Raw genomic sequence first — 20,968 nt, 5'->3', positions numbered from 1 at the left:
TCTCTAAAAATCAATTTTAAAAAAACCCATAAAAACAAAACAAAAACAACAACAAAAAACAGGTGATGCCCTGGCCAGGTGGCGCAGTCTCCCTGGAGCATTCCTTGTGGCAGTTACCACTGAGACAGCTGGCAGAGCAGAACGTAGCTTTGCTGTGATGGCAAATCAGGGAGGGAAGCTGAGGTTGGAGCTGAGAAACACTATCTCGGTAAGAGATGCACTTGCCTTGTTACTGTACCTCCTCCTTACTTGGCTCCAGCCCCTTTCAGGGAGAGCTGTTTCCTCTCCCAGAAATGCAGTTGCCTCTTCCCTTTGCCTAGATAATGCCTACTTTTCAGCTCAGTTATCACTGCCTCAAGGAAGCCTTCTTGGACTTCCCTGATGAGGTCAGATGCCTTTATAACAGGCTCTGTTAGCTTCTTTGTAATGTTGGCACTCTTCCAAGTTTACACCTTGTGGAATTTTTTTATTAGTGCCCACTAAACTGTAAGGGCATTTGTCTTTTTAAAATATATATTTTTCGTTGATTTTAGAAAGGAAGGGAGAGGGGGAGAGAGAGATAGAAACATCAATAAGGAGAGAGCATCATTGATCGGCTGCCTCTTCCATGCCCCACATTGGGAATCGAGTCTGCAACCCGGACATGTGCCCTGACAGGGAATCGAACTGTGATCTCCTGGTTCATAGGTCAACAGTGCTCAACCACTGAGCCAGGCCAGTTGGGCAAGGGCATTTATCTGAAGGGCAGGGGCCATCCAATACTCCTCCCTTGATTTCTTTTTCTTAAACATGTACCCCTAACTTCTAACATAGTAGCTGGCACAAAGTAGGGGCTCAGTAAATATTGGTTGAATCGAGTGAGAAGTATATGTGTAAATGGCCAAGGGCAAGTCAATACCATGCCTGAATAGGGATTTTTCTGAATCACCTGCTTCCAGTAGCATCTCAGTTCCCATCGAGACATAAGTGCTTCTAGTGTGGTCATTCTGAGATTCTCTGTATATACATGCAAGTAAAATACATTCTTATATATTCTCATAGGTAGAGGTGCTTCATTCTGTTTCATTGTAGAAAGTTCCATAGTTTAGTTAAGCAGTCCTTTCTCCAAAGACATGTAGGTTGTTTCCCATCTTTTGCTTCATTAAGCAATGCTGAGACTAATAACCTTGTGCATAACATTTGTGTACATATGTGCGGCAGCTATATTGTAAATGTCCATCGAAACACCATCTTTTGTATTGGTTCAAGGTAAAGAGCTTATGCAGAGATGGCAGCAAGGATCTGGCGTGGATGCTCAGAAAAAACCTCAAAGGGTGTGGGTTTCTAGGTCAAACCTGTTTTCAGACTCTGGTACTCCTCTAGCCCTTGTATACAGCCTGAGTGTAGGGGCCACTTTGAATTGTTCCAACCCAGCTCCAAAGATACTGATGTATTCACTACAATGTTTTAGATTTCTTTGCTGCATCTTTCCATATTTTTTTCCCCTTTCATGTGACAGAGTTGTAATTATTGGTAATTACCTTCTAGGCTATAAACTAGTCAAGTGGGTAGCAGTGAGCAAGACAGATATAGGCCTTGTTCTTATAGAACTATTTTTATAATTTTTACCTCTATAGTTTTTTTTAATTAAATGAAACAATGAAAGTTTTAACAAAGCAATTTCAAATGTTTATTTATGTGGATACACATATATAATACACGCTTATGTATATAAATGTTATGTTGGAAGATGCATAATTATTTTTGCCATGGCTACTCCCCGCCCTACACTTCCTCTTGAAAAGCTCACACCTTAACCTCCAAGCCTTTCAACGCCTAGGTTTTCTTTCAGCGCTAGACAAGTGCGATGCGCCGCCAGCAGGGGGCAAGAATCAACCAGGCGTGCCTATTACCTAAGCAACAGAGTCAAACAACATTCTCAGAATGACTTTACAAAAGGGTTACCAACAAATTAATTTATTCTGTGTTGGGTCACATAATATTATCATAAGGAAGTGAGAGGTGGTAGCGACAGACCTATTCTGCAGCAATCACTAACTGACAGCAATAGTTTGTTCGGGTTATTAGCTGTGTACGCGGAAAAAAAGTGGGGCTGATGGTGCTCACACTCCTAATGGTATAGGATCTGCCAAAGGGCTCCGAGTTATTTGCGGTTTCATATTGAATAAAGTGCTGTGAACGAGCAATGTCTATGCGAACATTTTCTTCTAGGATTCAATAGGTAATGAAGAGCTTTCCAAAGTACCAGAGAAGCCACAAGGTAACTTCCCGGGCCGAAGCCACAAGCCAAAAGGGATCTGAAAGCAGCTTCGGGCCCCTCCTAGCCCGACTTTGAAAGCAGGTACGGGACGCATGCGCCCGGCCCACCCGCTGACCTGCTCCTGGCACACGGAGCTCAGACCTTCTTCCCGGCAGCCAGCGGGATCAAAAGGGAGGGGCAACGGAATTCTCGCGAGGCCTCTCGAGCGCCGGCGGAAGCAGTAGACACGTGACTCTCCGAAGCGGCCTTCGGCTTCCCCCTCCCCCTTCTCGGAAACCTGGCCCCTCACCCCTCGCCCACCCCGGAGCCGCGGTAATGGACCGTTTGGGTTCCGGAATTCTCTTGGATCCAACCACTGGTACCGGGTCGGCGGGAGCCGGCGGAGCCCGTGCTTGGCGGCGAAGGCAGGGGGCGGTCAAGATGGGGGGGGCAGACCATCTTCCTTCACCTAGGAGGGAGGCGGGGCGGAGAGGGGCGCCGGGGAGCGCGGTGGGGGAGGGAGGAAGTCACGTGGGGCGCGCTGCGCGCGCTGCGCCTTCTCCGTCGCCCCGCCCCCGCCCCTCCCGGCGGGGCGGGGGGATAGGGGGGAGGGGCGTCAAGATGGCGGCGGGGAGGTAGGCAGAGCCAGACGCCGCTGCTGCCGCCGCCGCCGCCGCCACCGCCGCCTCCGCTCCCGTCGCCTGTGGTTCTCCAAACTCTCGCCGCCCGGGAGAAGGTGTACCGGCGTCGCATCCCGCAAGGAAAAGTAAGTCCTCCCCTGAACCCTCTCCAGCTTCCACACTCGCTCTGCCGGACAGCCTCCCACTCCCACCCTCCTCAGGGGGCCGGTGGGGCCGGGCTGTGGGGGGGGGGCGCCGCCACCTCACCCCGGTTCGGGGCCTCCCTCGCCGCCCCCTGAGCTGTTCGCCCCTGGGGCCCTCGGGGGCACGGTCCCGGCGGCGGCCCCGCCGCGCTCGCTTCTTCCGCCCGTCAGCGCCGGGCCCTGCGGTCGCCGCGCGTGGGGCTGTCGGGCCCGGGGGCCCCGCTGTCCCGGGCCAGGGGCACCCCTTTGGGCGGGGAAGCAGGGTGTGCGGACGCCGGCGCTGGCCCCGCTGGGGTCGCCTCCCTTGCTGCCCCCGCCGTACACCGGGGCTGCGGGGTCCCGGACCCGCCGGAAAGTGAGCTCCGCGATCCTTCAGAAGTCCTCCCGCCCGAGGGTTGCTCCCAGGATTCTAGGGCGAGTGCGGAAGGCTGCTGGGGCACCCCCAAACCGGACCCCGCACTTGCAGTGCCTCGTCCCCTCGCTGTCGGGGCGGTGGGGAGGGTCCGGGACACGTGGGGACCACCTCCCCGCCTCGCCCGGTCCGGAGGTTGATCGCACCCCCAGCCACCTCGCCCGCCTCCCGGAGCATCTGTCCGTGGAGGGGAAGGGCGGTTGAGGGATTTGCTTGTACTTTGGGAGTGTTTGGCGTAAGCAGCACCTAAAGTTCCCCAAACCCGTGTGCGCGGGTGGTTTCCCAGAAGCGGTTTGGGGTCTGTTTAACCGCCGAGGAGATCGGGATGTGCCTGCGCTGGTGATTGTTTCTTTCCTGACCCCGGCTCCCAGCTCCTCCCCTTTCCACCCCGGCTTTGTGCCTCTGTTTGGTTAATGTTTGCGGACCACTAACTTGATCCTCGCACAGAGAAGCTCTTTTTTTTTCTTCTTTCTTTTTTCCCCCGGGCGTGCTCCGTGTACTGTGGGAGGCTTTTGTTTTTTTGGGGGGGGAGTCGTCGGTAGAGAAACGTGGGAAAAGGACGGGGCGAGAAAAGCGAGAGTGGAATGAAGCTACGTTTTTTGTCCATTGAATTGCGCAGCCAATTGTAACTGCACCCGGAAGTTTGTGCTGAACACGTGTTGACGAGGGAAGGTTAAAAACGGGGTCCCCTTTGACCTTTGAAAGTGGATTATTAGCCTGTTTATGTTCAGTTCAATGCTTCATATTCTCTAGACAACCAGCGTTAGAGACGGAATGGGGCTTCTCACCCGCCGCCGGCAGGGTCGCAAACGCTGTCAAAGCCCCAGGTTGCACCAGCGCCAATAGAGGGAACGCGCTTGCAGACCAACCAGCTACCAGTGCGGACGGATCCCCCCCCCCCCCGCTGCTTAGGGCAGTCAGCACTGGTTTTCAGTCTGGGGGCGGGTGTGGGGGGGTCAACCTTATTGCACAAAACATAGTTTGTACAGTTTCTAGGGTGAAATGCAGGATTTGCTACTAGTGCCTTGAGTGGCACATTGATCTTGCAAAGCAAGGGAACATTTTATTTTCATGTTTAAAGAGGCTTTACCTTACCAGAGCAGTGACAACCCCCCCCTTCCTTTTATCTCCCAATCTAACTTTATGCCACATAGTCTCTTCAGAATTTTATTTTATTTATTTATTTTTAAATATATTTTATTGATTTTTTACAGAGAGGAAGGGAGAGAGATAGAGAGTTAGAAACATTGATCAGCTGTCTCCTGCACATCTCCCACTGGGGATGTGCCCGCAACCCAGGTACATGCCTTTGGCCGGAATTGAACCTGGGACCTTTCAGTCCGCAGGGCGACGCTCTATCCACTGAGCCCAACCGGTATCGGCATCTTCAGAATTTTAAATAAATTTTCATTAGTTGCTGGGTAAGCTTTAATAAGGGAGGCTTAGTGGCTTGCAGTTCATTCATTCATTGAATGCTGCTATGTCAGGCAATTTTACATGTTTTAAGGGCTTTGCTGAAATTGCTAATTAAAAACAGGTAGTATGGGCTCTGGCCGGAGAGCACAGTTAGTTAGAGCGTTGTCCAGTAATGCCAAAGTTTCGGGTTTGATCCCATCAGGGCACACAACAAGGATCAAACAATGAATGCCTAAGTAAGTGGAACAACAAATCACGATGTTCCTCCCTCCCTAGGCCCGCCCTCCCTCTCTCTCTACATTCAATCAATAAATAAAAATTAGAAAAAGAAATAGGCAGTATGGAGATTCTTTACATGCTTTTTTTTTAAGCTTTAAAAAATTTAGATTTGAGAGAAAGAAATACTGACTGTTCCACTTATTTATGCATTCATTGTGGCTCTTGTATGTGCCCCGACTGGGGATTGAACCCACAAATGTGGCGTATCTGTCAACGCTCTAACCTGAGCTGCCCGGCTAGAGCTTTACATGCTTTTTAAAATGATTCACCTCAAAGACTAGCTACAGCTACATTTTGGCATTTCTTAGTCTCTAAATTGAGCTTTGATTTCAGAGCTGCCACCTGTGAAGGACATGAACACTCAGATCCTAGTAATCTGACTTTTCATGAAGCTTTGTGGGTTCCCATGCTTTGTCTGTCTAAAGTAAAGATAATTTCTGGGAGGAATTGCTTTCACATTAAATAGCCAATAACCAAAATGGTGTCATCCTAAGGTTTTTGGAATGGTCTTTGTTTTTCAGTGCTAATTGACAGATCCACTTTGTGGTTGAATTTACTAAATATTAAAGACCACCTTGGGATAGCACTGAAATCCCCCCCCCTCCAACCTTTTTACTGCATACCACAGTAAGAAATACATTTTACATTGTGACCTAGTGCATATAGACACATAGGACTGAAAAACTCATCTTATGAAGTAATGTTTTCTAATTTTCTGTTCTATGCTGAGATGTTTAAAAAATACTGGTTATGGTGCACTGAGTTGATTGGACAACACACTGTGTTTTGGCCAGCAGATTGAAAAATACTGGAATAAGGTTAAGAGTACAGAATCTTGGAGGTATGTGGTGTGAGACCTCCTGGGTTTGTAATTCTCCACTCTGGTTTTGTTGTTACCTTGCTACACTTCCTCTCTAGGCCTCAGTTTCTCATCTGTGGCAAGGGGATAATGGGTAGCATTTACTCAGTGACTATCTTGAAAGTTAAAAGAAAAAAAATCCAACCATATACTAAAAATAAAGCTAGCCATGTGAATTTGATGGTGATCAAGAAAGTTATTTCATTTCTGCATTTGATCGCCCCCCCTTTTTCTTTTTAATCTTCACAGGATATTTTCCCATTGATTTTTTTTTTAAATATATTTTATTGATTTTTTACAGTGAGGAAGGGAGAGAGATAGAGAGTTAGAAACATCGATGAGAGAGAAACATCGATCAGCCGCCTCCTGCACATCTCCTACTGGGGATGTACCCGCAACCCAGGTACATGCCCTTGACCGGAATCGAACCTGGGACCTTTCAGTCCGCAGGCCGACGCTCTATCCACTGAGCCAAACCAGTTTTGGCTCCCATTGATTTTTTTAAAGAGAGAATGGAAGGGGGGGGGAGAGAAAGAAAGAAAGAAACATCAATATCAGACACTTCAATTAGTTGCCTCCTGAACGCACTTTCACCAGGGCTGAGGATCAAGCCTGCGACCAAGGTATATGTCCTTGACCAGAACCTAACCCAGGAGCAGATGCTCTAACCACTGAGCAGACAGGCTAGGGCCTCACCTGATTCTTGGGTTTCTTTTGTGAAGCATTTTTTTCTCTTGTGAATATTTTTTTTAATATATTTTATTGATTTTTTACAGAGAGAAAGGGAGAGGGATAGAGAGTTAGAAACATTGATGAGAGAGAAACATCAATCAACTGCCTCCTGCACACCCCCTACTGGGGATGTCCCCGCAACCAAGGTACATGCCCTTGACTAGAATTGAACCTGGGACCCTTCAATCCGCAGGCTGACGCTCTATCCACTGAGCCAAACGGTTAGGGCTCTTGTGAATATTTTTGAAACTTTGTTTTTCTTTCTTTTTTTCCAGAGAGAGAGGAAAGGGGGAGGAATGGAGAGAGAGAGAAACGTCAATTTGTTCCATTTATTGATTCATTCATTGGTGGTTTCTTATATGTGCCCTGACCAGGGATCAAACCCAAAACCTTGGCGTATCTAGATGAAGCTCTAACCAACTGAACTACCCAGCCAGGGCTCGAAACTTTGTTTATAATCTACAGGTTCCTTTGTGATCCTTTCTTCCCGTAGGTTTTGCAATGAGAATGGGGAGAAGGGCACTTCAACTGAGTAGTTGCTCCCTTGAGAATTAGGTGTTTAAAAAAATACAATTAATATCTTATTAGGTAAAGAAAACTCTCTTTATACTGACCATTTTTCTCCTCGGGTTATTTTTTTAAGATATATTTTTATTTATTTCGGAGAGGAAGAAAGAGGGGAGAAATAGAAACATTATTAATGAGAGAATCATTGATCGGCTGCCTCCTGCACACCCCTTACTGGGAACCGAGCCCGCCATCCGGGGGTGTGCCCTTGACAGGAATCGACCCGGGACCCTTCAGTCTGCAGGCCAATGCTCAATCCTTTGAGCCAAACCAGCTCGGGCTCTCCTTTTATTCTTTTATTTTTTAAAATATATTTTATTGATTTTTTACAGAGAGGAAGGGAGAGGGATAGAGAGTTAGGAACATTGATGAGAGAGAAGCATCGACCAGCTGCCTCCTGCACACTCTCTACTGGGGATGTGCCGGCAACCAAGGTACATGCCCTTGACTGGGATCGAACCCGGAACCCTTCAGTCCAAAGGCGGACACTCTATCCGCTGAGCCACACCGGTCGGGCTCCTTGTATTCTTAATGAACCACTCGGTAGACACTTAATAAATACTTGTTGTCCTAGCCAGCCAGTTTGACTCAGTGGATAGACAGTCCGCCTGTGGACTGAAGGGTCCTCAGTTCAATTCTCAGTCAGGGCACATGCCCGGGTGGTGGGCTCGGTCCCCAGTAGGGGGCGTGCAGGAGGCGGCTGATCAATGATTCTCATCGTTGATGTTTCTGTCTCTCCCTCTCCCTTCATCTCTGAAATCAATAAAAATATGTTAAAAAAGTAAATACTTGTTGATAGACTATATCTACTAAATTCTAAGTGGCTCATTATCCTTAAAAAAATTTTTTTTAATATCCGAGGATACTTTTCCCATTGATTTTCAGAGAGAGAGAGGAAGGGAAGGGAGAGGGACACATCAATTGGTTGCCTCCCACAGGTGCCCGACTGGGGTTGGGGATGGAACCTGCAACCCAGGTATGTGCCTTTGACCAGGAATTAAACCGGAGACCCTTCAATTCATGGGCTTATGCTCTAACCACTGAACACACCGGACAGGGCAAAATTCTTAAACTGTATGTTAGTCACACATCTGGGCTGCATGAAAGCAAAATTGAAGCTGAGTCAAAAATCAGACATGCTTAGTACTATTAAATAAGGAGAAATAAACCTTTTTGTTATTAGTTCTGGCAAAGATAACTTGCTAAGTGATATTTTCTGTGCACACTTAAAGATATCAGTGTCCTGAGACTCTGATTAACTGGATACATGACACTTTCGGTAAAAAGGGAACTGGTATTTTATAGAACTAATTTGGAAGTTAATTATTGGATAGGTTTCCAACAAATAGTTTGTATTCTGGGAAATAAAGTGTTGCATCAGTGATATAGGAAAAAAGTTTTTTGGACAAGATACTAATGTTTATCAAAATGATAGTAGCTAACTTTTGTTTCAGGTAGTACAGCAATTCCTATTAGACAAGTTCTATTTTATTCCTATTTGAAGATGAGGAAACTGAGTCATAGTATATTACTTGACCATATTATACTTACTAAGTGGGTGATGTAGCCAGTATTTGAACCCTGATATTCTGCTTGACTCCATGGTCTTTTCAACTTCTGTTGTGTGCCGCTGCAGACACATCCCTGGTAACTGGCATGAGCTGTAAGCTATAGAGATCTGTTTTAGGTCTCAACAAGAGAAACCTTGTCCTCCTTGATAGGTTTCAGTGTTGGTATTCTCTGTGGGAACTGTATCCTTTCATTCTTCCGATTGGCTATTGTTTCCTCAGGATTCTCTTCCTGCCAAGGCTGGCTCTTAGTTTCTCTCTACTACCGTGTCCTTGTTTCTTATTTATCATTGTCGCTTTTATAGTGTACTATTTTGAACTAGGTGATTACTTTCAAATGTATTTACGATAAAAATGGAGCCATTTTGTCGTCCATTGTCTGAGGGAGAATCACTGCTGTTAGTAACTTTGGGGTATGTTAGATTGCTACATGTTGCTTGTCATCTGAGGTCTATGTGATCCTTAGTAGACACAATGTAATACAGTTCTCTTACACCTAACAGTATTTGCATTTATATTGTATTTAGACCGTTCAAAGTGAAAATGTTTTCCCTCTCAGGAATAAATCCTACTTATTATAAATCGAGGAGGAGCAGATTGGATAATACAGCCTTTTAAGGGCTCTCTCAGCTGAGCACTGAAATTCCATGAGTCTGTAATAATTTCAGAATAGGACTATGATTAAATATTAAGGGGTTTGGCTAATGGAGTTAGAGAATGGCACAGATGTTCCCTCTCTATCCCTTTTCCTTCTCACTGCAAAAAAGTACAAGTAGAGAATTTGTATTCAATTGGCTAAGAGAAAAGTATCCCTAGATTTGTTTGTGTGTAAAATGTATATAAAATTAAAATGTCTTTTATTAATAGCTCCTAAGAAAAAATATATTTTACAGACATTGTCAATACTAGGTCACTACTCAAATCAGAGGTCTCAAATTGTGATTCCTATGAATGAATTTGGAGTAGGTCACTGAACTGCTGCCATCCTTTCTTGTCTAAATATCAAGTTTCTCCCCAAAATTCCTCCCTTCCATGATAATATTTTTGTACTTTTAAAATATTTTATTTTATTGATTTCAGAGAAGAAGGGAGCGAGAGAAACATCAATGATGAGAGAATCATTGGTCGCTGCCTCCTGTACGCCCCTACTGGGGATGCAACCAAAACCTGGGCATGTGCCCTGACCAGGAATCCAACTGTGACCTCCTGGTTCATAGGTTGACACTCAACCACTGAGCAACACCAGCTGGGCATAATTTTGTACTTTTAATGCTCATTGTTCAGAAACTATATTTCAAAAAGCTCTCGAATTCAGTAACACTTTTTGGTGATTTTGTTTTTGTTTCATGAGTTAATGACATTTCTGTACTCTTGAGTATAAGTAGACCAACCAGACTTGGTGCAAAACTGATGGATTAAAGGGCCCTGGGACCTCCAAGGGTTCTGTGGTCTGTAGTTTAGGAGTCAATGTCTTAAAACAGTGTGCTTTTGTTTCTAATGTACATAAACTATTTCCAGTAATTACTTTTAAAATATGGCATTTTGATAGTCTCAAGCTCTATTAATTTAGGTCAAGATTAGCCATAGTAAGTGGGCCAAGATCACCCCCTATTCCCACAGGTCCTAATGAGGTAATTTATGGATTGAAAATGTTTTTAAAGCACTTAAAGTACATATTTGTACCGTGCATCTTGCTGCCTAATACTCCATCCCCTTCCAATTTTAAGTTAAGTGCTGAAACTTTCAGGGTTACCAACATTGACTTTTTGATCTACTCATTGAAAAGAGAATAAATGGGCTTTGAAGATATAGATGTGAATGGGTGATCTTGACCAGGGAATTTAAGCTTTCTGAGCCAGCCTCAGTTTCATCTTGCTTAGGGTTGTGGGCTTGTGATGTATATGGAGAGCCTAACACTGTGTCAGGCTTGTAAAAGGTACTTAGTCACGGTCAGTTCCCTTCCCTTCCTTCTTCTACTCAAATTGTTTTCTTCCTTAGGCTTCTTTTCCTTTTTCTGAAGAGTTTTGGGAAGTCTCCTTTGGACTCTGTCCTTCCTCCCATCCTTTAAGCTGTGAGTCTGCCCTTAGTTTCAATTCTGGATGCCTGTGGTTTTCTACCTTAAATTCATTCATGGGTTCATTAGAGCTTCTTTCTAAGTGATAACATGCTTGTGTGGCATAGACCTACCTAGGAGAAGATTTCTTTTTTTAAAAAAATATGTTTTATTGATTTTTTACAGAGAGGAGGAAGGGAGAGGGATAGAGAGAAACATTGATGAGAGAGAAACATCAATCAGCTGCCTCCTGCACGCCCCCTACTGGGTATGTGCCCACAACCAAGGTACATGCCCTTGACTAGAATCAAATCCGGGACCCTTGAGTCCGCAGGCTGACGCTCTATCCACTGAGCCAAACCGGTTAGGGCGCTAGGAGAAGATTTCTATGTTAGTTATATTGCTTTCATCTAAAATAGAAGTTCTTAAATATTGGAAGTCATGTTTATTGCATTCATGGCTAACACCTTTTTGTAGGACATAACGAAACACTGAGATTTAATTCTATTGCATAGTCTGAGAACAAATGGACTAGCTGAAAATTAGTATGTTTATATAACATGAAATTAGCTTTCTGAGAAAAACAAGTATAGATTTCCCATAAGTATGTTTGTATATATAAATTGTTTCTTTCAGATAAATTAATGAGAAAAGTTAAAATTAAGAAAGTTCTGTTAAGCTTTTGTAGAATACTTTGCTCTCACTCCTAAGAGTGCAGTTGGGAAACCCCAATCTAAAATGTACCTGCTGCCCTAACCGGTTTGGCTCAGTGGATAGAGCATCGGTCTGCGGACTCAAGGGTCCAGGGTTTGATTCCGGTCAAGGGCATGTACCTGGGTTGCGGGCACATCCCCAGTAGGAGATGTGCAGGAGGCAGCTGCCCGATGTGTCTCTCTCATCGATGTTTCTAACTCTCTATCCCTCTCCCTTCCTCTCTGTAAAAAATCAATAAAATATATTTTAAAAAATAAAAATAAAATAAAATAAAATAAAATGTACCTGCTTGCTCCTAAATAGGAATTCCCCCTTTAAGACCCACATAACTCATCTTTCAGGTCTCCTGGGCTCAACTTTTGATTACTCTCTCTTGGCTTAACTCTAATTATCCATCAACTCCTGTGTTTTTTGTGTGTGTGGTTTTTTTTTTCTTCTTCTTCATATTCTCCCTTCCATTTTGAGCTTTTATTTAAACCTGGTCTTAGGAATTCTCTCTCCTAAATATATTGGAATCCATACCTGCTTCTTTACTTCTTGCTCTTGCGCACATCGGCTCTCCTGGTCTGCTGTAGCAGTTTTTGTCTCCCTGTTTCTGGTCTTAAGGAGTGCCAATGTCATTCATGTGTCCATGGGTTTGAATACACACACTGTCTAGGAGATCCTTGTCCACCAGGCGATTTTCTTTGACTCTTGGCTCCAGTGTCGTCATCGTAACCTCTCTCCCTCAGCAAAGTTCAGCATTTCCTTTGGTTTTCCCACAGCATTTTGTGGACATATTCTTGCTGTGTTTGACATACTTTGCTGTCCTTTATATCTTAATTTGAATTTTTGGGGATCAGAGACTATTCCTCCTTTTTGCCTGACACGCAGCCAGTTCCTCGTAAACATTGAATGGATGGATCTGGTAGAAAATGAAATGCTGGTTTATATTTAGAAGAGAGTTAATTATCATTTTAAGTTTTTTATGTTAACACTTAATATTTTGTTCTAAAGATGGTGGAGCCAGGACAAGACTTACTGCTTGCTGCTTTGAGTGAGAGTGGAATTAGTCCGAATGACCTCTTTGATATTGATGGTGGAGATGCAGGGCTTGCAACTCCAACACCTACCCCTTCAGTTCACCAGGTAAGAGTCCTCCAAAGCCTCTAAAAAGGAGATTTTTTCCCTTAATTTTAATTTCTACTTATGAAAGTAGGTAATATTAAGTCTTAACTTAAACATGTATGTGAAGGTTATTTTTATGTTGAATATTAGTCTTCATTCATGAGATGGAAAACATTTGCAATGAAAATAAAAACATTATTTTTTGCTTCGTTGTATATATAAAAGTAAGAGATGAATTGTTTATTTTTCTGGGAGGATGGTTAATCTCCTTACTAGTTGTCTCTATGTACTTTATAGGGCATTTTTCTGAGGTTTTACTATACACATTTTCTGAAAGCAAAAGTGAGATTCTGGTGTTAGTGAAATTTTGTGAAGCTGGTATCCTTGCAGAGATTGTTCCTTTTTACTTGGCACTAGTGATTTTACATTCCATTTGAATGTAAAGCTTAATATTTTTTGTTTTAATAAAATACATCTCTTGTTCTTGAAACGGAATTCACTGCGTCATTCTTTTTCTCGATGTTGTTTTCTCTCCAGTCAGTGCCACTTAGTACATTAGAACTAGGTTTGGAGACTGAAGCAGCAGTTCCTGTTAAACAAGAACCAGAGACGGTACCTACTCCAGCACTGTTAAATGTTAGGGTAAGAATTATTTAGATTTGGCATTACTACGGAAATAGTTTAGGACTATAGTAAGGAAGTAACCTTTCATACAAAACAGTTTTATCTCACTAGTTCTGATTTTTGCTACTTCTTTCCCAATATTTTGCTCTCACCTATTTTCTAAAATATTTGTTTCATTCTTATTTATTTATATTGGTCAAAAGATAATTTGGACAAAACAAATTTATTTTATTTATTGCAAATGATACAAAATTCATGAAGTAAAAGATAAACTTGCATTATCCCACTATTGTCTTCATTTTTACTTGTTTAAGTTTTTGTCCATTGGTATGTAATTTTTATGTGATTACAATTGTGCTTTAAACATAGCAGTTATTAACTTATACCTAGTGGTATAAAGTTATTGGACAAACTTTAAAATTTGGTAACATGATAAACTTGTTGAGTTTTATTTAAAAGCGATAAGTAGTATCTGGAAGATTCTTGTTACAGGGTTCATGGAGAAATAACATAGTTTGAGGTGAAAAGGAAGTAGAAATATACATACATTTATAAAAGTATCTCTGTTATACTTTAGTTGCTTGTAGTCACAGACATACTGTTATCCTCAAATCTTGACCTTTTTTTAATTGGTGAATTGGTGACATGATCACCAATTATTTGTAATGTACCTGTCTGGCCATTCGTGTGACATGAGAATTTAGAGCTCTGCTTGGTGGTTTTATCTTGTTAAGTTCTAAACATTAGTAGAATCTGTGTGATAGCAAACATTGGACAGGAGTCCTGGAATCTTAGAAACCGAAAATGGTCCTCAGAGAGCTCGGGCCTCCAGAGGTGAAGTGATGTACCCAATGTTCTCTGCCTAGCTGGGGCAGTGCTGAGATTATACACTCTTTCTGTTCTGTTCCTTGTGTTACAAGGTTACTGTACATCACAGCTTGCTTAGGAGAGTCCCATTTTATGTTTGCTCTCCCCAACAGTTATATAAAATGTCGCACCACTGTACCTTTTCCCCCTTAAAATGGTGTGTCCTAGTTGGAGTTTATTATAATCATACTTAATTAAAAACGAGGTGCCAGTGGTTAGGTAAGAATCACAGTCAATTTTAGGTTTTAAATGGCCGCCTGATAGTGGCTACATTAGAGGAGACAGCATTTTGCAGTGGTGTGATGTGTATGGTTTTCTTTTCTAGCAGCAGCCTCCGTCTACAACAACATTTGTGCTGAATCAAATAAATCAACTTCCGACCTTGGGATCTACAATTGTAATGACTAAAACACCACCTGTAACAACGAATAGACAAACCATCACTTTAGCAAAGTTTATCCAGACCTCTGCAAACACACGCCCTTCGGTCTCAGTACCAGCAGTACGAAATGCCGTGACCTCTGCACCTTCAAAAGACCAGGTTCAACTGAAGGACCTTCTGAAAAATAATAGTCTGAATGAACTCATGAAACTGAAGCCACCAGCTAATATCGCTCAGCCAGTTGCAACAGCAGCTAGTAAGTCTGCTTTCAGTGGTGTCAGTTGTCTGCCTTTGATAAGATATATCAGTGTGTTTTTAAGGGTTTCTTGGGTCTTAAAAGAACTGGACATGAAAGACGTAAAAACTTTATGTCTGTATACTTACAGTATTTATACAATTTAAGAGAAGCAAAAATTTAGAAAACTTAGCATAAAACCTTGAAATGAGGTGTGGAATTTCCAAGTAGTTTCATTGACATCATGAGACCTCAGTTTTATATATGGTGAATAACCAGTTAACATTTTTCTTAATCCTTTAAATCAGTGCTTCTCAAACTTAATGTGCCTGTGAATCACTGGGGATCTTGTTCAAAAACAGAATCAGATTCTGTAGGTCTTGTCTGGTGGGGTCCAAGATTCTGCATTTCTAAGAGTTTTGGAGGTGCTGTTGCTGGTGGTCCTTGGACCATGCTTGAGGTGAACATGCTTTAAACTGATAGTCTGATACTTTAACTCTGACCTTTACAGTTTTATGATTTTGCCTGTCATTGGCTTCATTACTTATGGACAGTTGTGTTTTTAGTAAATTTTCCTTTAAAGTACATATACTCATTATAAAATAATTCACTATGTTTTCTTTGAAGAGTCAACACCTATAATACTTTTTTATAGCAGCTTTATTGAGATACAATTTACATACCATAAAATTTTCCCATTTGAACTGTACAGTTCAGTGGGTTTTAATATATTCACAGAATTGTACAATCATTACCATCAGCTAATCCATAATACTTTAATGATAGGTTTAGATTTAAAGGGAAACAGCCCAATAATAGTTGGATCACACCTTTTTAGGAATTCATTTATGCATAAAGAATGTAGATTTTATAGTTAGTTTTTCTGCCTTGGAGTGGCTTTTTTTGTTGTTGCTCGCTCATTGAACAAATATTTATTGAGTGCCCATGTGTCAAGCACTGTTCTGGGATTTTTGAGGCTATGGCTGAGATGAAAACTGTTGATTTCACTTCCCACATGGAGCTTGCATTCTAGTGGTGTTTCACAGTATGTAAGTTACATAATATGTCAGGGATAAGTGTGAGGGAAAGAAACTGAAAATGTTGTGTAGGGCAGGAAGAGGTTATAATTTTAAGTGGAGTACTCAAGCTTAGTGTTTAGCATAGTACCTTTATTTTTAAAGGTAAAATAGAATTAATCTGACTTTTTAATTTTGGTTATATCAAGTTTTAGTAGTATATTTTTAGAAACTGAAAAATGTGAATTCTTAAGAGGGATATTTTTTCCTTGTCTTCTCCATTGAACTAAATAGTATTTGAGTCCCTGTCTTATATATAAACAATGTTGACTGATGGAGATGCTAACTCTGATTTCAGTTATATCCTGAGCTGACCACTATGTTATATAGTATTAGCCCTGATTGGGAATCGAACCATGACTTCCCAGTTCATAGGTCAATTCTCAACCACTGAGTCACACCAGCCAGATAAGTTTTAATACCTGATGTAGACTAATGTATAATTTTGTGGCAAAATTGACTGCGTGGAAGTTGTAATGTGCTTGTGTTTATAAAGTAGAGGGCTAGAGGCATTCCAAAGGAAGGAGCAACGTTTGTAAGATGATGTAGAACTGTGTCTCCAGGGACAGATGCAATTAGAGATACAAGATAATCTAATCTTTATGTTTGGGTCTATACTATTGTGCCCTTATCACTATAGTCTTACTCTCAGCATCATTCTCTTGAACTAACTTTAATCTGGCAGCTAGATACCCATTGTGAAATTATTTTCACTGTCTTAGGACTGATTTCTCTTTTCTGCTGTGGAGAGCAGGACTGTGGCACCTAGTTAAGGTGCAGGGAAATTTGGAGTGATCAGCAGTTAGTGGAAGCTGCTTTTCATTAAAGTTTTTGGGTTTAATGAGGAGAGATTGCTGCTTTTATGTGAGTGGCTCTCTAAGTATTCCACTCCACCCTTCAAGTCAGCATGTGCTTTTATAATTTAAAAGAGAGGATATATGCCATGGGAGGAAAAAGTTTAGAGAGAACAGAAAACAGGAGAGATGTGGAGCTGTACAGTAACACTCCCACATCCAATATAGTAATTTTAAAAGACAAAAGACTGCAAATCAAGGACATCCTTGTGTGGAAGCCTGAGAAAGTCAGACCAGGCCAGGGCTGAAAAAGAAACAGTAAGTGAATGCTGAAGATAAGCACATGTTTGTGTTGCAGGAGAGAGTCATGTTTATACTGAAAGGGAAGAACATTAAAAGTATGAAACGGCACAGAGCAAGGTGTTGCATGTTCTTCTTGTATTTCTTATCTCTGGCTGTTGCCCCGTTAGGAGCCCTTAGCCCTTCGGGGTTCTCATCTCTCACTTGAGCTCCAGTCCTGCCACTTGGAGAACTGTTCACTGGCTCTCCTACAGTTCACTCTCCTACAGTGAAACAAATTGGGACCCAAAGTAACTTTATTATCTTGTCCAGCATTGTTTTGTCAGCACTTTAATCCCAGTTGTTTTGGACTCCCCTGTGACAGGCTCCGAAATACTCCCCATCTTTTGGTAGAACAGACAAGACGCTAATCATTGCCCTTGGTGTGATTTTCACACTGAGCTCAAGAATCCCAGGTACCAGGATGCTTCCCGAATACTTAGAGATGTAGGCTAATTACAGGGGCTCTGGACTCTTTGACCAAGCAGTTCTACTTTGACACTCAGATTGAAGGCTTCTGTTGCTATATCTAAAAAATATGCAAAGCATTGGTATAAGAAAAGTAAAGGTTCGTTGTAGATTACTTGTTTTCTTTATTCTGAGAAAAAGAGGAAGATAGTCCCCAGATGTTGTTTTTTTTCCTTTCTGGAAATAATTCTTTTGCCTTGAAAGTTAGTAGGCACCTTCAGATCCAGTGAGATTGATTCTATCTTGGTGAGAATGCTAAGTTTTGTTGTTTGTTTTTAATGAACCAAGTGAAGTATCTTTTTAAAATATGGATTTTAGAGAGTAAAGGGGAGTGGGGAGAGGGGGACAGAGAAAGACATCAATTTGTTGTTCCACTTATTTATGCATTCATTCGTTGGTTCTTGTATGTGCTTTGACCAGGCATCGAATCCACAACCTTGGCATATCCAGATGACTTTGTAGCCTCTGAGTTCCCCAGCCAGGGCCCCAAGTGAAGTATCTTAAAGAAATGCTGGCTCTTGGCATTCGTATTGAAATGAACTATCAAATAGTTCTGGTTAAAGCTTTCTTTTTAATAAATAGCTTTCAAGTTTTTTTGTGCACATTTCCTTTTAAATTACTTGTTTTCTAAGGTTAATTCTTCCAAAATGGGACACAGCTTTGAATGTTTTCATCCTTATGCTGACTTTAAGTTAGTGATAAGCAGATCCGTGTATTTGGGTTTATGAAGTGGGTAAACTTTACTGAATTTTTAAAAAACTGTAGGAAAAGAAATGGAGATTTTGTTCTAAAATGTAAATTGACTCTCCCCTTCAGCTGATGTAAGCAACGGCACAGTAAAGAAGGAGTCTTCTAATAAAGAGGTAGCAAGAATATGGATAAATGACATGAAGATGAGGAGTTTTTCCCCGACCATGGTGAGTTTCAAAGCTGTATCTGTATTTTTGTGTCACGTAAAAGACTCTTGCCTAAAAGTGTTCTAGAACAATCCTTAGGAAACTTTTTTTTGGGTGAAGGTGGGCTACTCAGCTACATAAACTAATGAAACAGCATTAAACTTCACTGGAAAAAAACTACTATATACTGAACAAGGTGGTTAAAACTTGCATAGTTGATAAGATGGATGTAATGATATATGAAGTACTGACATATTTTTTTGTTCGTTTGTTTGGTTACTTGTCACCAGAGGATATTTTCTCCATTGAGTTTTCGAAGGAGGGGACGGGTGGGAGGGAGAGGGAAAGGGGAAGAATGAGAGAGAGAGAGAAACATCAATGTGAGAGCGATACATCGATTGGTTGCCTCCCGCACATACCCCAGCTGGGGCTAGGGATTGAACCTGCAACCCAGGTAGGTGCCCTTGACCAGAATCGAGCCCCTGATTCTTTGGCGCGTGGGGCAACCTCTAATCACTAAACAACACCAGCCAGGACAACATCTTTTTATTGTGAATCACATCTAATTGGGGGGGGGGGGGGGGAAACCAGGGAAGTATTTGGTAACTATTCATTTGGGATTGAATATGAATGTATAGCTGTTTATGAGTTGTCATCATATAATGGTCTAGGTATGAGTAATCAATATGCTAATCTTTTTCTTACATTTTGGAAATGCTGTATGCTTCCAATGTACGGAGTCCATCGATTCTGTACATTTATGTAAAAACTGCGCTACGGCCCTAACCGGTTTGGCTCAGTGGATAGAGCGTCAGCCGGCGGACTCAAGGGTCCCAGGTTCCATTCCGGTCAAGGGCATGTACCTTGGTTGCGGGCACATACCCAGTGGGGAGTTGTGCAGGAGGCAGCTGATCGATGTTTCTCTTTCATCAATGTTTCTAACTCTCTATCCCTCTCACTTCCTCTTTGTAAAAAGTCAATAAAATATATTAAGAAAAAAAAAAGCTGCGCTACGTATAATACTGAGTTTGTGTGGTAGGTTTCTACCAGGAGTGTACTTCATTGCATGGCTCCCCCTTGAATAAACAAGGAATGTGACAAACATTTTAACTAACAAGGCACAGCAAAAGGTACATTGTGATGCTGGCAACAAGGGTTATGAGTGTGGAGGAAAGTGCGATCTCATGGGCAAGCGAAGAATTCCTTTTATAGAGGAGGTATAACGGAGCTTGGGTGTTGTGTATGGAGGGAGGGCATTTTCAGAAGGGAGCAAAATTAAAGCATTAATAGGCACAGAGGAGGCGGGTGGCAGCCAAGTGCTTGGGTGACACTAAGCCAAGACACATGGCTTGCAGAAGATGGAGTGGTTGATTTGAGCTTTGTGGAGGGTCCTGACGTGAATTCGAAGGACCTTGGACTTGGTGCAGCAGCCTAGAACTGGAGGGACGTGCTAATGATTCAGGATGAGTTCGGGTAGGGAAAAGAGAGCTTGAAGGAGGTTGGTTAAGTAATTCAGAAAGGGTAATAAAGGTCTAAACTTGGCATTAGGAAGAATGAGGGGAACAGGAAAAAGGAAAACAGGACAAGACAACTACACATAACAGTAGGAGAGGATTGATGGGACTGGAGATGGAGTAGGAATTAGACGGCAGCGCAGCTGTGCCTGGGGCTGTGTGCGGGGAGCTGGAGAGCAGGTGCTGGCAGTCCCAGGACTTGATGCTCGTGCATCAACAGCTTACCTAAGTGGATTTCTGCAAAGTTAAGAGTTCATTTTTCTCCAAGAAATTTATGTAGTTAGTGCTCAGGCTCACAGTCAACCCATGTTTGCCTATAATATGCCAAAGTCTATATTGTGTTGTAGTTTGGGAACATCCAACAGATTGCATACTGATAGCCTATGGACCAAAACCAGTGGATACCTGTGTTTTGTTTGGCCTCTACAAGTTTTTGAAAATGTTTGAAGTTTTGCTAACACATAAAAAATCCTGATTTCTAGGTTCTCTTAAAAAAATAGGAGTACCTGAGAACCCTAGGCCCACATTCCTCACCCAGTAAAATGTGCCTGGAGTTGACTAGTGGACATTTACTTTGTGTGTTGGGCAGGCATTGCCCAGGTCCCACAGTCTCTGTGCCTCCTGTGTATCTCCTGTACCCTAAGCTTGGTGGCAGTTGCCATTTTATATCCTACTGGCTTAGAAATATTACCTGTGTAGTCCCTGGATTTTGTGACCCTTTGGTATTACCATCTTATCCTCTAAGTTTAGGTAGGGGAGCTAAGGTGGAGCGAGATGGAAGGAAGCTGGTCATTTAGCGGAGTATGCATTCCTGTTATAGTTGAGATAAAGTGGAGTGGGCGGACTTAGAATTTTAATTTGCCCAAGGCTACACAAATAAAAGACAGGTGAAGCCCTGTGGTGGCCCCTTTGTGTGTCAGGGATGAGAGCAAGTCATGGATGATCTGTGCTCATTGGAGAAGCAGGGAAGCCATGAGGAATCCTGATGTCAGGGAATGTAGCAG

General features: G+C 42.5%; 1 protein-coding gene across 5 annotated transcripts in view; it reads left to right on the top strand.

The window, feature by feature from the left end:
- Nucleotides 1-2,861: 2,861 nt before the first annotated feature.
- The window catches only part of SBNO1 (strawberry notch homolog 1), a 53,094-nt gene continuing 34,987 nt past the window's right edge, over nucleotides 2,862-20,968 (top strand). For 2 of the 5 annotated variants that reach the window (XM_070399930.1, XM_070399928.1), the window contains exons 1-5: nucleotides 2,862-3,005; nucleotides 12,659-12,790; nucleotides 13,307-13,411; nucleotides 14,586-14,898; nucleotides 18,371-18,471. In XM_070399930.1, the coding sequence (XP_070256031.1) occupies nucleotides 12,659-12,790; nucleotides 13,307-13,411; nucleotides 14,586-14,898; nucleotides 18,371-18,471 (651 nt within the window). In that variant the 5' untranslated portion in view covers nucleotides 2,862-3,005. The remainder of the gene's footprint in view (nucleotides 3,006-12,658; nucleotides 12,791-13,306; nucleotides 13,412-14,585; nucleotides 14,899-18,370; nucleotides 18,472-20,968) is intronic. The other 3 variants (XM_070399929.1, XM_070399932.1, XM_070399931.1) reach the window with 3 other exon arrangements.

Source organism: Myotis yumanensis, unplaced genomic scaffold, assembly GCF_028538775.1.
Source record: "Myotis yumanensis isolate MYYU_CA2020_CCGP unplaced genomic scaffold, mMyoYum1.0.hap1 SCAF_19, whole genome shotgun sequence".
Classification (NCBI taxonomy): Eukaryota; Metazoa; Chordata; class Mammalia; order Chiroptera; family Vespertilionidae; genus Myotis; species Myotis yumanensis.
The sequence above is the reverse complement of the archived record's forward strand: the minus strand, read 5'-3'. Positions and strand labels throughout refer to the sequence as shown.